This window comes from Lactuca virosa, chromosome 2 (genome assembly GCF_052849685.1).
Source record: "Lactuca virosa cultivar CGN04683 chromosome 2, Lactuca_virosa_CGN04683_v6, whole genome shotgun sequence".
NCBI lineage: Eukaryota > Viridiplantae > Streptophyta > Magnoliopsida > Asterales > Asteraceae > Lactuca > Lactuca virosa.
The window spans coordinates 204,164,741-204,181,462 of NC_136427.1; the positions used below are offsets into that span (position 1 = coordinate 204,164,741).

The 16,722-nt window shown below is 37.1% G+C and overlaps 1 protein-coding gene and 1 non-coding gene across 2 annotated transcripts; one reads left to right on the top strand and one right to left on the bottom strand.

The window, feature by feature from the left end:
- The first annotated feature begins 367 nt into the window (after positions 1 to 367).
- Positions 368 to 4,938, top strand: LOC145160049 (auxin response factor 8-like). Its single transcript, XM_079079110.1, has 14 exons — positions 368 to 986; positions 1,157 to 1,269; positions 1,407 to 1,505; positions 1,601 to 1,657; positions 1,738 to 1,893; positions 1,984 to 2,068; positions 2,168 to 2,258; positions 2,338 to 2,502; positions 2,579 to 2,701; positions 2,776 to 2,851; positions 2,943 to 3,090; positions 3,161 to 4,104; positions 4,191 to 4,381; positions 4,462 to 4,938. The coding sequence occupies exons 1-14, from the start codon at positions 944 to 946 to the stop codon at positions 4,661 to 4,663; spliced, it is 2,493 nt and encodes an 830-aa protein (XP_078935236.1). The 5' UTR covers positions 368 to 943; the 3' UTR covers positions 4,664 to 4,938.
- Positions 4,939 to 6,183: 1,245 nt separating this feature from the next.
- On the bottom strand, positions 6,184 to 6,255 carry TRNAH-GUG (transfer RNA histidin (anticodon GUG)). Its single transcript has one exon. It is a non-coding gene; the product is annotated as a tRNA-His (tRNA).
- Between the last annotated feature and the right edge of the window lie 10,467 nt (positions 6,256 to 16,722).

Genomic DNA, 16,722 nt, shown 5'->3' on the forward strand with positions numbered 1-16,722 from the left:
ATTTCGGTATGGCCCCAAAAGCAAAAATTCAAATCCAATTATTAAACAAAAATATCTCTCTTCTCTCTCTCTCTCTTCGATCCTCACGCCCTCATTCACCTTCTCTCTCTCCATTCATTACACGCTTTCTCTTTCTTTCTCTCTCTGCAAAAAATTTCATTTTTATTTTATATAAAATTCAAAGGTTCGTACTCTGACAACGACCACTGAAGGATGGTCGCACATGCCTACTGTCATGTCACTCCAAAATCAACGGTTACGATCTCCAGGTACGGTCTTCCCTACGGCCATGATCACATCTTTTTCCCTCTTCTTCTCTTTCCTCTCTCTCTCTCTCGTAGTATGCTTCTGATTGCTATAGATTCATACATACATACACTCTCATATATATCGTTTCATCACCTATTTCTCTCTCATCGTTTTTATTTCTCTCTCTCTCTCTCTCTCTCTCTATTTCTCTCTCTACTGCTCTTCAGGTCGCCTACGGTCGGGCCGGGTGCCGTGTATAAAAGCTTCCACTGCGTCACCCTCCATCTTTCTTTTCCGTTTTTTTCTATTTGTTTTTTATCAGCTCGATAGCGATTGGGGAAAAAGTTGGTAAGAGAAGGGTTTTTCATGGCGGTGTTTGGGAAGAAGAAGAAGAATCAGTGGTTTACTGAGCTGGGTTAGGGTTAGGGTTTTGAGTTTGGGTTTGTATGTCTGCGATTTTAGTTATGTGGGGGAGGTTTAATTGCGGAATAATGCATGTCAAAATTACATGTTTCAGAGTGAGGAAGAAGAGGTTAAGCTGAAAGTTAAAGGGGGGAATTTGGATTTCGGGGGTGGGGGGTGGGGTTTTTGCTTGATCAATCGTGATTTGTCGAGTTATGATTTAGAATTCGAAGATTGTATACTATCATTATTAAATATATCTATATAATAATCTAAAGGGTTTAGATAAAATATGAAGCTTTCAACATCAGGGTTGGGTCAGCAGCCTCATGAAGGTATCTCCTTCAAATCTTTCTTCTTGATTTTCCCTTTTTTTAATCTGACTTTACATGTGTGTCTCCTTTTCATTTATTCTTCTTCTACATTCCATATCTTTGTAGACATTCTTTTTTGTCGATGTTTCTCGATTAATTAGGGTTAATTTATTTCTCATTTCCCATGAAAGGAGAAAAGAAATGCTTGAATTCAGAGCTATGGCACGCTTGTGCTGGCCCCCTTGTCTCCCTACCAATAGTTGGCAGTCGAGTCGTTTACTTCCCTCAAGGCCATAGCGAACAGGTTTCAACTTTCAACTTTCAACACTTGATCTCCATTTCAATTTCACAATCGTTTCAATTTTCAATTTTCATCCCGAATTTGCTACTTAATCAATCAATCTTCTATTAATTGATCTTAATTGAAACCGAAAAAGCCAGGTTGCTGCCACTACAAATAAAGAAATCGATGCTCATATACCGAATTACCCAAGCTTGCCTCCCCAATTGATCTGTCAACTCCACAATGTCACAATGCATGTGAGTTTCTCACTTTGATTTTCTTAATCGTTATAGTTTATACATTCATACTACTCAAAACTTATCAAAAAGATTTGCGATTTCTGTAAATTCAGGCGGATGTTGAAACAGATGAGGTGTACGCCCAAATGACATTGCAGCCCTTGACCCCGGTAAAATCTTGTGTTAAAAACTCTTCAAATTTGTAATTTACAGTTTCAAAAAGTTAATTTTTTTTATATATATTTGTTAGCAAGAACAAAAGGACACATTTCTACCTGTTGAGTTGGGCACACCAAGCAGACAGCCAACTAATTACTTTTGCAAGACATTAACAGCAAGTGATACCAGTACCCATGGAGGATTCTCTGTTCCTCGTCGTGCAGCTGAAAAAGTCTTCCCTCCATTGGTGTGAAATTACGCTTCTACCCTTCTATATCCACAACACACAAATATAAAAAAAAACCCACACACATTCACACTCTGTTTTCGTTTCCAGGATTTCTCTCAACAACCACCCGCCCAAGAACTTATCGCAAGAGATCTCCATGATGTTGAATGGAAGTTCAGGCATATTTTTCGCGGTGGGTATTTTAGTCATTTTACATCATTTCAAGCTTCATTCTCTAACATGCATCTAATTATCCGATTTTTTTTTTTTTTTTTTTTTATTGATGTTACAGGGCAACCAAAACGTCACCTTCTTACCACAGGGTGGAGTGTATTCGTTAGTGCAAAAAGACTTGTTGCAGGGGATTCTGTTCTTTTCATCTGGTATTATTCATTTATTATTTATTATTTATTAAAATGAAAATCCACGTATCAAAATCTTTTTTTATTTTTTATGAATCAGGAATGAAAAAAATCAACTACTTTTGGGGATACGTAGAGCAACACGTCCACAAACTGTAATGCCATCATCCGTTCTATCAAGTGATAGTATGCACATTGGGCTCCTTGCTGCTGCTGCTCATGCAGCTGCTACAAATAGTTGTTTCACAATTTTTTATAATCCAAGGTAACAATAATAAATATTCAAAAGTTTTTATTTTATTATTTTGTTACTTAATTTAAATAAATATTATTGTATTTAGGGCGAGTCCATGTGAATTTGTTATTCCTCTTTCGAAATATGTGAAAGCTGTGTATCATACGCGTGTTTCTGTTGGGATGCGTTTCCGCATGCTTTTTGAAACTGAAGAATCAAGTGTTCGAAGGTAAAACTAAAAATAAAATGCTACAAAAATATAAAAGTAAAATCTTATTTGACGAGTCTTAATGTTGTGTATAGATACATGGGTACAATTACTGGAATTGGTGATTTGGATCCTGTTCGTTGGCAGAATTCTCATTGGAGATCTGTAAAGGTAATTAATTTACTTTAGTCAATATTATTTATTAATCGTTTTTTTTTTCTTCAATTTTTAATTAATATAATCTTTTTTTTTTTTGTTGTAGGTTGGATGGGATGAATCAACAGCAGGTGAGAGGCAGCCACGTGTCTCATTATGGGAAATTGAACCACTAACTACTTTTCCCATGTATCCATCACTTTTCCCACTTCGCCTAAAACGCCCCTGGTATCCCGGAGCTTCATCTTTTCAAGGTATAACTTGCAAACAATAAGTAACACTATATTAACTTAATATATTTATATTTAATTTTTTTTGCAACAGATAGTAGAGATGATGGGGTTAATGGGATGACATGGATGAGAGGCGAAGCAGGGGAACAAGGATTGAATTCTCTAAACTTCCAATCTGTTGGCATGTTTCCATGGATGCAACAAAGGGTAGATCCGTCTTTTCTTCAAAGTAATCTGAATCAGCAATACCAAGCTGCATTAGCTGCAGGTTTACAGAATCTTGGAAGTGGAGATGCTTTGAAACAACAAATACTCCAATTCCAACAACAACAACAACAACAACAACAAATCCAGTATAGTCCTTCAGGCACTTCTAATCCACTTTTCCAACAATCACAACAACTAATCCCTCAACAATTCGTCCATGGTCAAACCCAAATCCAACAAGTCAACACTCAACCAGAAGAACAACCACAACCACAACCACAACCACAACATCAACACCAACAACAACCGAGTTCGTATCCGGAATCTTACTTGCTTCAACACCATGAGAGGCCACAATCGCATGCTTTTATGGACCCGAATACCAAATTTACCCCTCCTTCAATGCAAAACATGTTGGGTTCTTTAATAACATCTGAAGGAAGCGGGAATCTTTTGAGTTTTTCTAGGGCGGGGCCCACGCTGACCGAGCAGAACCAAAACCAGCAGTCTTGGGTTTCGAGGTTTGGTCAATCACAACCCAATTTGTCTTCTTCTTCACCTGCTCCATCATTGTCATATCAAGAGAAGAATGTTGAAGAAGCTTCAAGTTTGGATACACAGACACAGGGGTTATTTGGTGGAACGAATATTGATTCTTCTGGGCTTTTACAGGAAACTGACATAGCCACCACCACCACCACCACCATGACCATGGCAATGGCATCACCGGCTTCTTACTTTGGGTACATGCAGGACTCTTCTGAGCTGCTGCATGCTACAACAGGAGCACAAATTGACCCACCAAACCCTAATCGCACGTTTGTCAAGGTAACACAATTTTACATATAATTAACATATAAAGTAAATAAATGATTAAAGGGTAGTTTGGTCATTTTGACAATGGGTGGGTGTAGGTATACAAATCAGGTTCGGTGGGGAGGTCGCTGGACATCAGCCGGTTTCACAGCTACCCAGAGCTGAAAGAGGAACTGGAACAGATGTTCAATGTTGAGGGGCTGCTTCAAGACCCTCAAAGATCAGGCTGGCAGCTTGTATTCGTTGACAGGGAGAATGATGTTCTTCTCCTTGGAGACGGACCCTGGGAGTATGTTTATGTTTCATCCATCATCATCCATCATCAATTATCAATTATTTATTTAATTATTGTTTGTTTGTGTGTTGTAGGGCATTTGTAAATAGTGTGTGGTATATCAAGATACTTTCTCCTGAAGACGTGTTGAAACTTGGGAAGCAAGAGTTGGAGTCGTTTACTCAAAACTCAGGAGGAGGTGGAGGAGAAAGAATTGGGAATGATGGCCATGGACATGGGCATGGGGGGAGAGAGCTATCTGGATTGCCTCCTTCCATGGGTTCACTTGATTTTTGAGAAAAAACCAAACCCAAAACCAAGACTTTGTATTTGTCGTTTTCTATTTGATGCGCTCTCTCTACTCTACTCTACTCTACTCTACTTTATGTTTATGAAGATTGACACTCCCTATTTATTTATTTTCTAGGTCGGTCGTTATTAGTTTTGTGTATCCTGGTTGGTTATTTAGTAAAATGTTTAGACAAGACTACTATTATTGTGATTCCAAGGAAACTTTAGAACATTATATATCAATCAATCAATCATCAATGCATGCAACAAGTTATTGACTATTGTGCTTGCTCTTACTCATCTTCAACTAAATTCTATTTTAGATTATGAGGAGATGATTAATCCTTTCAATATTTTTTTGTGTTTTTACAATGCATACGAAGTGTTTGATAAAATGGTTGAATGAGTTCAATGTTTTTTTTTATTTAAAAGGAAGTAACAAACAAATAAATTCCAATCGTTGGGGCTTTTGAGAACAAAATTGACAATACATATGGGCTTTCTTCAATCAACACATCTTTGTGAAAACAATCCATTTGTGAAGAAACCTCATGAAAGCTACTGTAAGTATGTAACTTGTCATCACTATCACCTTTGTGTGTTTGTGATTACAATATATCATTTTGCTGCTATATTACATTCTTAGTTTCGATATTGTTTATTATTATTTATACTAAGTTCTAAGGATTGAGTATTCAAACCGATGTTATTTATTAATTCATTGCAAGTCATGGTTTAGACAATTTGCCGCATGATAGAGCAATATCTTCTAAACATGTCATGGAGAACCCAAATTGCAGTTTTTGTAATATGTGTAATTTATCTTGAATAATCAAATATCATATTAATTTTTTTATAGTGTTAATATAAAAAACATCAATCTTCGTATAAGTATATTTATGTTAATGTGATAATTGTAATTTTTTTATTCATTTAATCTGCATTATTAAATACGAATTTAAACTTTTTACATGATAATGTTAATCTTGTATTTAATATGCATTTTACTATATGAGGATATTTTTTATAGTCCCCAACTATTTTCATTTCATTCCAATGTGTTTTCCTACCTAACAAACAATATGGATCAATGATTGATTCATTACATTCCTGGGACTGTATAACCAAATACGACAATGGAAGCATAACGATCAATTCCATTACTTCATCCATTCCATTTATTTATCATTTTATTCTATCCATCCAAATAAACCCTTATTCTATCCATTCCATTCATCGGATATTCTATTTCATCTAAGAAAGCAGATCTTAAGTTGTTATTTTATGATGAAAACCTATAATCAATAATACGAGATCATAGATATTTTCACCCATAATGCCTTTGTTACATCTCTCGTTTTGTTCTTAATATCCATGGAATTTTTCAGGATATCAAAAGCTTAAATTAGGATTCATAATTCAAGTTTAACAACAAAATTTTGAAGATTATTCCTTGTAATTAATTGCCTACCTAATAACGAATAGGCGATCGATCATCTATAATGTTGAAGCAGGCAAAAAAAATGTGTGGCTGCTGGGATTCGAGCCCAGGTCTCCACGGCCACAACGTGGAATTCTTACCACTAAACTACAGCCACATGATGAAATAGTAATAAACTTTATAGTTTATAAACATAACTAACTTAACATACTTAACATTTGAATTATTTTAAAAAAAGAAAGATAAAAAATTCCTTATTAATAAAACAATATATTTTTTATAATAATATTTAAAAACTGTTTTTAACTTATTGAAAATTACTTAATTGATTCGTTTAACTCACCTTAGATATTTAAATACCAAATTTGCAAGAAACATATGAAAAATACTCGATCTACAATTTAGAGGTTGTTTGGTGTTTAAATGAGAAACATCTTAAATATATTTTTAAGTATGCACGCAAAAATAATTAAAAATGTAAATGTTGAAATGCATTGTCTACCTTTCAACATATTTGACTCGAACCAAGTTTGACTAAATATATAAATATATAATAGAACTTTTAACCTTAGACAATGTGATTAATCCATAAAGTTAACATAGACAGTCACCTAAACTTTTATTAAAATAAAACATTCATTTTACAGAACAATAATAACAATTGTCAATAACAGCATCTCTTGGAAGAAACCACAATCAAACATATTGTACATTTAGAATTAATAAAGAAATTACAAAGCAAAAGGAATAGATTCATGCTTTTGAAGGGGCTAAAATTTGTGAAAGGTCTCCAACATTCCATTCATTTGAGCTTGTTCCAATCCACCCCTAATCGTATGTCTCAAGTTCCAACTATAATTTTCACCATTTCATTTGTTTTTTATGAGGTAATCCAATTTGTCCTTTTTCATTTCCAACAAGAAAAGGCTAGGAAAAGTAATCATTAACGGATTGTCACGGATTCATCTATCTTTCCAAAAACGAGTACTCGAACCATTGCCCACCTTTTTCCAAATTACATTAACCGAAACAATATTATTTTCCTGAAGATCATTAATCGTGCCAACCATCTTCCCCCAAAACCTTTTTTTTTTCGAAGCCAAGGTTTAAAGGTATCCAAGACCTGCATCCCTTCAATGGATTTTATGACTTTACACCAAATGACTTATTATCGTAAATCCATTTCCATTTATAAATCAAATCTCTATTAAAAGCATCAAGGAAACCAACCTCCAAGCCATAATTTGCATCCCATTATGCCCCATATATTTTCCATTAAAGTGCATTGCCTCCCCATAATAAGCTAGCTCTAAGAGATTCCAAATATGTACTGACAACCCCGCCATCCAAAATCAAGACGTGAAGTATATCCCCAAGGAACCCAATCAAACCAAATAACAAAAATATATACCGGGCAAATATTCCAAACTTGCAATTTGGCACAATTCAATGCAATCCAATCAATTCAAAGCAAACTAAGTCTAATTCTAATCAACCTAATGCATAGCACAAGCCTATTGAAATTAGAAATTGGATGCAATAAAATTAAAAGAAATGTACCAATTTCGAGTGTCGAAACCCGAAAAGAAATCCGCTAAAATCGCACCCCAGGCTTGAATTTGACCCGCAAGATTGAATCTTTTGAAACTTTGGTGAGAAACAAGAAATTTTGAAATTTTGGGTCAAAATGAGTGGCGGCGGCGGCAGACGGCGGCCGGTGGCGGATCTAGGGTTTTCCGGCGACGAGATTTCCCCGAATTAACAATAGATCGGTGTGGGTAGTTGTGTTTGGTGAAGAATGCCCCAAGAAAAATTGGAATTTGATGGAAGGTGGCGGCGGAATGGAGCTTAGTCGGTTTTCCGGCGAGGTAGAGGGTGGTGGCGTCTTGTAGTTTACCGGTGGATAAATGGGATGGGGGGTGGTCGGAATTAAGTGGGGAGTAGGATAGAGAGGGAGCGCCCATGTGGGAGTAATTTAAAGGTCGAAAATTGCGCAGCTGGGTCTGGGTCGCGCAACACTTTGCGCGGGCACCCGCGCAACTTTTTTTTTTAAATCTTAGAAACACCAAAATTTCAAACGGAGATTATTATTGTATGATGTATTTATTTAACGTCTTTGCCAAGACATAGCCCCGCTTCCGTCAACCTTCGTAAATCGGAGTTTCCAATGTTACATTGTCAAATTCTCCCTTATCAAAGCCTTCATAAAATGGTTTCAAACGATGCCCATTCACTTTGAATATTTGAGTCGTTTCCAAACTCTTAATTTCAACTGCACCGTGTTCAAACACTTTTATAACAATAAAAAGTCCGTGCCATCGAGATCGCAACTTTCCCGGGAATAGCTTTAAGCGTGAATGATAAAGAAGAACTTTTTGGCCCGCAATAAAATGCTTTCGAGTGATATGCTTGTCGTGAAACGCTTTTGTCTTGTTTTTGTACATGCTTGCATTTTCATAAGACTCGTTCCTTAACTCTTCGATTTCTTGAAGTTGCATCTTTCGGTGCTTCCCGGTTTCTTCAATATTGAAGTTACACTTTTTAACCGCCCAATATGCCTTATGTTCCAATTCCACCGGTAAATGACAAGACTTTCCATAGACGAGGCGGAATGGAGACATGCCAATTGGAGTTTTATAGGCGGTTCGATACGCCCACAATGCATCTTCTAACTTCAAGCTCCAATCTTTTCGTGTGGTGTTGACCGTCTTTTCAAGAATTTGTTTGACTTCTCGATTTGACACTTCGGCTTGGCCATTTGTTTGTGGATGGTAGGCGGTTGAAATCCGGTGTGTGACACCATATCTCTTCATCATGGCTTCCATCATTTTATTGCAAAAATGAGTGCCCCTATCACTCACCAAGGCTCTCGGTACACCATATCTTGCGAAAATGTTTGACTTCAAGAAGTCAATTACAGTTTTAGAATCATCATGCCTTGTAGCCTTTGCTTCCACCCACTTTGAGACGTAGTCAACCGCCAAGAGTATATAAGTATAACCGAAAGATACGGGGAATGGGCCCATGAAGTCGATTCCCCATACATCAAAGATCTCACAGATGAGGATAGGGCTTTGAATCATTTCTTTCTTCATGGATATGGTTCCCATTCTTTGACATCTATCACAACTCTTGCAAAATAGATAAGTATCTCTTGACATTGTTGGCCAATACAGTCCACATTCTAGCACCTTTCGCATGGTTTTGTTTTGACCAAAATGTCCTCCGCATGCATACTCATGGCAAAACTTCAAGATAGACTCGACCTCATTTTGGTGAACACACCTCCGTATTAGTTGATCCGAACAATGTTTCCAAAGATAAGGGTCGTCCCATACATAGTATTTGGAATCACTCTTCAACTTGGCTTTTTGGTACTTGGTAAATGCGTGGGGAATTTCTTTAGTAACCAAGTAATTCACAATATCCGCATACCAGGGAATGGCGTTGGAAATGTAGAAGAGGTGTTCGTCTGGAAATTCATCAAGAATGGAAGAAGAAGAACCACCAATATTCAACCGGCTTAAGTGATCCACGACTAGGTTTTCGGCACCACTTTTGTCCTTAATATCAAGATCAAATTCTTGTAAAAGAAGAATCCACCGAATCAACCGTGGTTTGGAATCTTTCTTGGTCATGAGATACTTCAAGGCGGCATGGTCGGAGTATACAATCACTTTTGTCCCGAGAAGGTATTGTCGAAAATTTTCTAATGCGAAAACAATGGCTAGAAGTTCCTTCTCGGTGGTGGAATAATTGGCTTGAGCATTATCCAAGGTTTTGGATGCATAGTAGATGACGTGTGATGCTTTGCCTTCCTTTTGACCTAAAACCGCTCCAATGGCGAAATTGCTTGCATCGCACATGATTTCAAAAGGAAGCTCCCAATTTGGAGGTTGGATTATTGGACCGTAGGTGAGCAAGTCTTTAAGTTTTTCAAAGGCTTCTTGACATGCTACATTGAAGTCAAAGTGAACATCTTTTTGAAGAAAGAGGCACATTGGTCGCGTGATCTTCGAGAAATCTTTGATAAATCTTCTATAGAATCCCGCATGACCCAAGAAAGATCTCACTTCTCTAACACATGTTGGGTAAGGAAGGGTTTGTATGACATCAATTTTGGCTTTATCAACTTCAACTCCCTTGTTGGAGATAGTGTGTCCCAAGATGATGCCTTGATTGACCATGAAGTGACATTTCTCAAAGTTTAACACCAACTTCTTCTCAATGCACCTTTTCAAAATCTTCTTAAGGTTATCCAAGCATTCATCAAACGAATTGCCATAGACGGTGAAGTCATCCATGAACACCTCAATTATATTTTCTACATACTCGGAAAAGATGCTCACCATGCATCGTTGGAATGTGGCGGGGGCATTGCATAATCCAAATGGCATCTGCTTGTAGGCAAACATACCGAAAGGGCATAAAAGTCGTCTTGTCTTGATCTTCGGGGGCAACGAGTATTTGATGAAAACCCGAGTATCCATCGAGGCAACAATAATGCGATTTGCCCGCCAATCGCTCGAGCATTTGGTCGATGAACGGAAGGGGAAAATGATCTTTTTGCGTGCTGGAATTAAATTTTCTGTAATCAATTCACACCCTCCATCCATTTTGAACTCGAGTGGGTACCATTACGCCCTTGTTGTTTTCAACAACTGTGATTCCCGTTTTCTTGGGAACCACTTGAACCGGACTAACCCATTTGGAGTCGGAAATGGGGTAAATCATGTCCGTATCAAGGAGCTTGATTATCTCTTTCTTGACAACTTCCATCATAGGAGGATTTAATCTTCTTTGAGCTTCTCTTCTAGGTTTACAATCATCTTCCATGAGGATCTTGTGAGTGCATACATTAGGACTTATCCCTTTAATGTCCGCTATTGTCCACCCCATGGCCTCTTTATGATCTTTCAAGACTTCAATCAATTAGTTTTCTTCAAAGTATTTCAATTGAGAAGAGATGATCACCGATAGAGTTTCATCTTGACCTAGATAAGCATATTTCAAATGGCTAGGTAAGACTTTTAAGTCAAGTGTGGGTGGGTGGATTATGGAAGATGGCATCTTGTTTGGAGAATGAGATAAGGCAATTTGAGAAACATCCTTCTTTGTGGAATTGTTAACTTCTAAAGTTTTCACAATCTCTTCAACTTCAAAGTCCAATGTATACATATCCAATGTATTCTTCAAACTTTCACCATCAAGACTCATGTTGAGCACCATCTTCAAAAAATATCCCCATTTGATAACTCGAATAATTCTTGGGTGATTGGCTCAATCACATCAACCCGCTACAATGGAGAAATGTTGCTAGGATATCTCATTGCTTCAAAGATGTTGAAGTAAATGGTCTCTCCATCAAACTCCATGGTGATCTTCCTATTATGGACATCAATAATCGTGTGAGTGGTATTCATGAAGGGTCTTCCAAGAAGGATTATAGATGACTTGGACAGAGTCTTCTCTTCAAGGTCAATGACATAGAAGTCCGCGGGAAATACTAGTTGATTGACTTGCACTAGTACATCCTCCAACACGCCTCTTGGAAATACACTTGACTTGTCCGCCAACTGAATTATCACGCCGGTTTCTTCCAAAGGTCCAACATTGAGAGATTGAAAAACCGAGTATGACATCACATTTATTGAGGCTCCAAGATCTAGCATGACACTTTCGACATGCAAATCACCAATGGTACATGGGATAGAAAACATTCACGGGTCCTTGCATTTGGGTGGTAACTTCTTTTGGATAACCGCGGACACATTTGCATTGACTTGAATATTTTCATTCGCCTTAAATTTCCTCTTATTAGTGCACAAATCTTTAAGAAACTTGGCATAGCGCGAAATTTGCTTTATGGCATCTAATAGTGAAATGTTGATTTGGACCTTGCGGAAAGTCTCAAGAAACTCCTTCTCTTCCTCTTGTTTCTTTGATGGAGCTAATCGGGATGGGAAAGGTGGTGGTATGACCAATGGCTTGATGTTCTTGTTGGAAGAGTCGGGTTGATCGTTGGTTGGCACAACCGGTTCCTTTGGAGGAACTACAACTTTCAAAGGTTCAAAAATAATAACTTCATCTTCATCTTCTCTTGAAACTCTTTTAGGGTTACTTTTTCCAAGTGTTTTCCCACTTCGCAAGGTTATTGCACTCACATTGGGGTTCTTCTCGGTTTGAGATGGAAGTTTACCCCTTTGTTCCATCTTGTTGAGAGCGGTGGCCAAGTCTCCAATTTGTGCTTGAATATTGGAGAAGGTGTTCTTGGTCTATTGTTGAAATTGGGTTTGACTTTTAGGAAGAGAAGTAACAAGTTCTTGAAGGCTCATTTGATGGTTGCCACTTGATTGGCCTTGTTGTGGAGGTTGTTGGTAATTTGGAGGGGGATGAGATGTTTGTGGATATGGAGGTTTTTATGATGGGTATTGAGGAAATTGGAGTCTCATCATAACATGTGGTGGGTTTTGCTTTGGTGGGTAGGGGTTGGTTGGGTTATTCCTCCAATTTGGGTTGTAGTTATTTTGAAAGCCCATGGGTCTTGGTTGACCTTGATATCCTCCCATTGCATTAACATCCTCCGATTCACTACCAAGTGAGGGACACTTATCCGTATAATGCCCCGTCATTGCACAAATACCACACACCATTAATTGTTGACCACTTCCCACTACCATTTGACTTAATAGATTAGTCAAATCCAAGACCTTTGATTCCAAGTGTTGGGTGTTGCTAACTTCACCAACCACTTGTGGAGAATTTCTCTTCATTTCATTTCGAGTTCCAAAATTCCTTTGATTTTGAGAAATGGTTCCAAAAAGTGATCTTATCTTTTGAGGTGTCTTGTTGAAGATGTCACCACCACTTGAAGCATCAATCATTCTTCGATCCTTTTCATTCATACCCTCATAAAATTGTTGAAGAAGTAATTGTTCGGGTATATTGTGTTGAGGACAACTTGTACACAAGTTGTTGAATCGCTCCCAAAAATCATGAAAAGTCTCATTCTCCCCTTGACGAATCCCCAAAATGTCACTTCTTTGGCGTGATATCCGGGATGTGGGATAAAACTTGCTATTGAAGGCCTTGAGTAACTCTTCCCATGTGTGAATAGATCCCGGTGGCAAGTTGAATAACCACTCTCTAGCTTTATCTTCTGTGACAACCGTCAAATTCCAGTCAAAGTTAAAGTCAACAAGTCAAAGTCAAAGTCAACAAGTCAAAGTCAAAGTCAACAAGTCAAACCGGTCAAACTTGATTAGTACTTGTATGTTAAAAGTTATTCTATGTATAAAAATGTGTATTTGTATGTCAAGAATTCAAGTGTCTCGAAGAATCTATGTGTTTAGCAATGTAAAAACCCTAAAAAGGGAGTTAAACGCATCAAAACACGACTATGGACCCTTTTGGGGACTTAAAACAATCATGAACGAAGCATAACGGGGTTCACGAACCTTGCATTACGAGATTATACACTAATAATGACTAAAATCAAATCTCTCCCAAATCTCTCTCAAAATCTCTCTCAACTTTTTATAGTCATCCGGGTCATCCCGACCCTTAACTTGGCCAAAAACCGCTTGAATCGGGGAGTTGTATCGAAAAACAGCTAAATAGGGCCGAAACCCTCTTAGGAACCGAACCTCTTAGGGCCGAACCCTTCTATTAGAACCGAAGCCTCCTGTTAGGACCGAAGCCTCCTGTCAGAACCGAACCAAGCTTCTCGGACCGAACCTCCCATGAACCGAAATAAGCCGAACCTTCGGTCCATTTCGGTCCCTCCCCACCATCGGTTCCTTCACTCATCTTCGGTTCCTCCTTCTCCCACTCTCGGTTCTCACCTCCTAAGAGCCGAACCACGCAGGTTCGCTCCTTAATGCCCGATTTTTGACTACTTTCGCTTCCTAAGCCCGTTTTTGACGTTTTTGACAGGGATTTTTCACCAAATTCATATTTTTATCATTTTAAACTCCCTAAACTTATATTTTATTTATTTCTCAAGGATTTATTAATTATAAATCATTATTTTACATTAAGAGAAATATCTAAGGATGTTTACACCACAAGTGGGTCAAGTGTGCCCACTTGCCTTCCATGTGTCATCTTCTCCTTTGTCCAATCCTATCCACATCACACAAACCAAGACAAATATCCTTTCAACTTTGCAACTTGCTCCAGCATCATCTATATAAAGAAACCCCTGGAGTAACTTCTTGAATTCCTTGATCATTTCCTTCACTTACACACTCCTCTTACCCTTCAAGAAAGCTTCTTTTCTCTCTACTTCCAGCCACTTTTTGGAAGTGTTCTTGAGCTACTACTTCACTTTTTGGTAAGTATTCCATCTAAACTCAAGTGTTATTCCATGTTTTCATAACATCCTTGAATCATCTACACACATTTAACACCAAAAATCGTTCTTAGGATCATCCAACACTTCACGTGTTCATCAAGTGTTCTTGACTTGATACTCCTCGTCTTCGACCTTCCACTCTTCAAAAAATCACTCGAGGTGAGTTCATACCCCTACATTTTCCAGTTTTCTTTAGTTTTCAGGGGGGGAATACAAGTTAAAACACCAAAACATATTTGAAACTTAACTTGACAGCTTACAACAGAAAAGATGTGACCTGTTCACGAACTGTTTTACCCAACTTAAACTTAATATTTTTCAAAACTGTTTAATATTCAAATAGTTCAGGTTTATGACTTTAAAATGACTACTTGAACATCTCCATACGATTTTTCTACAATTTATGGTGATTTTTACAAAACTGCCTATCACTGCAGCAACAAAATCGGACCAGGTTGTGAAGATGAACATTTTGACCCTGGTTTGAGACCACCAAAAATTATAGGAAAATTTATGAATACATTAGACTCTTTTTCCAAACTCTCTGAGTTTACGGATTCAATTTTTGACTTATGATGATTTTTCTATAAATATTCTAAAACAGTGACAGTTAAGGGTAAAACTGTCAAACACAAGTTTAAGAGTTATTCACACCTTGTAACATGCTGAGCAAGGTGAGTAAGATTTTATACTTAGTATTTTCAATGTCATTTTATTGAAATACAAAGCCATGCATAACAAGGTTTCATTTAAAACAGAAAACACTCTTGATAAACTATAATAGGTATAGTTTGGACACTTCGTTTAACAAAGAAACAGTAACACAATCGATTTACAAAACGGATATTTCATTACAAACTACGTGAACATGTTAATGAATAAATTTGTGAGACATTCGCCTTCAGGATACTCTTAAGTACAATAGAAAAGTCCTGTAGTTATTGTTGGATTAGGTGTCTAAGCCCATAACTATAATTGGTATATACTTAAATTGATAGCAGCACAGTCCTTTTGGGTTGCCCTCAACCTAGCAATTGGACAAGGAAATTATGAAAGGAGAGATATTAATTTATAAGATTAATAAATTAATATATATATAATTGATTTATTAATATGTTAATGGATTAATATATTAATTAGAAATCATTATGTTTAATTAATTGTTAGCCAGAAATTAATCAGAATTGATTTTGGGGTTAAAAGAATTAATTATAAAGTGCAGGGACTAGTTTGCAATTAACTGATAGTTGAATGGAAGGATCCAGAACTCCCTTGGAAGGGGGTGGACGAAAACCCTAGGGGAAACCCTAGAGAATTCGTCCAAGGGGTCCAAGATAAGGCCTTGGGTCTTGCTTAGGCCCTAAGCAAAGGATAACTAGGGTTTTCCCTAAACCCTAGTTCCCTCAACTATTTAAGGAGCCTCCTGGCTCACATTTTAGGGTACTCATTCTTTGGAAGAATACCTTGGCCGAAATTGCATACTCCCTCCCCTCTCTCTTCTTCTACTTTCCTTCTTGCTAGTCATTGAGTGTGATTCCATTAGAGGCATTACACTTGTGGTGCTAAAGCTTCCAAGAAGATCAAGATCAAGATCAAGATCAAGGGAATATCAATTGTTTGCTATAACAATTGAAAGGTATGTAAACCCTAAACCCTAGTTTGTTAATTTCGAAATTAGCCTCTCTCCTCTAGGGTTCTTGTTTTGCAATTCAAAGTTGTATGTTCAATAGTTAAAACATAGATCCAAAGTAGGTTGCATGTGAACTTAGGAATTGTTTTCTAGTTTATTTGTTGTACCTAAAACCCATCAGTGGTATCAGAGCCATTGTTGTTTTAAATTGAATTGCTACAATTGTTGAATTGCAAATTAGGGTTTATAGCTATTAAACCCTAAAGGCCAAATTTTCGATTTCTAGGGTTTTGGATCAAAGGGTTTTTTCGAAAAACCTAGCCTCCAAAGAACCCTAATCGAAATTAGGGTTAGGGTTTTGAAAACCCTAGCCTCCTCCCTTGTAAATTTCGAAATTTGCTTAGAAGTTTTAGGGTTTCTTGTTTTGGATAATTGTTACTTAATTAGATTAATTGGATAATTATCCTTACCCTATTTTTCGAAATTTAGAGGGATAAGGATTAGGATTAAATTAATGGATTAATTTAATTAGATAATCCTTACAAGATTTAATAATTTGATTAATAGTTAATTAAAAGATAAATATTAAATCTAGTTAATTGGTTTATTTAAATTTAAATTTAATAGCTTAAATTTTG

What these genes read in the sequence shown, in the direction of transcription:
- LOC145160049 (XM_079079110.1), top strand. Translation starts at nt 944, where the DNA reads ATGAAGCTTTCAACATCAGGGTTGGGTCAGCAGCCTCATGAAG. An exon ending in CATTGCAGCCCTTGACCCCG is followed by an intron (nt 1,658 to 1,737) that starts GTAAAATCTTGT and finishes TATATTTGTTAG; the next exon opens with CAAGAACAAAAGGACACATT. An exon ending in AAAAAGTCTTCCCTCCATTG is followed by an intron (nt 1,894 to 1,983) that starts GTGTGAAATTAC and finishes TTTCGTTTCCAG; the next exon opens with GATTTCTCTCAACAACCACC.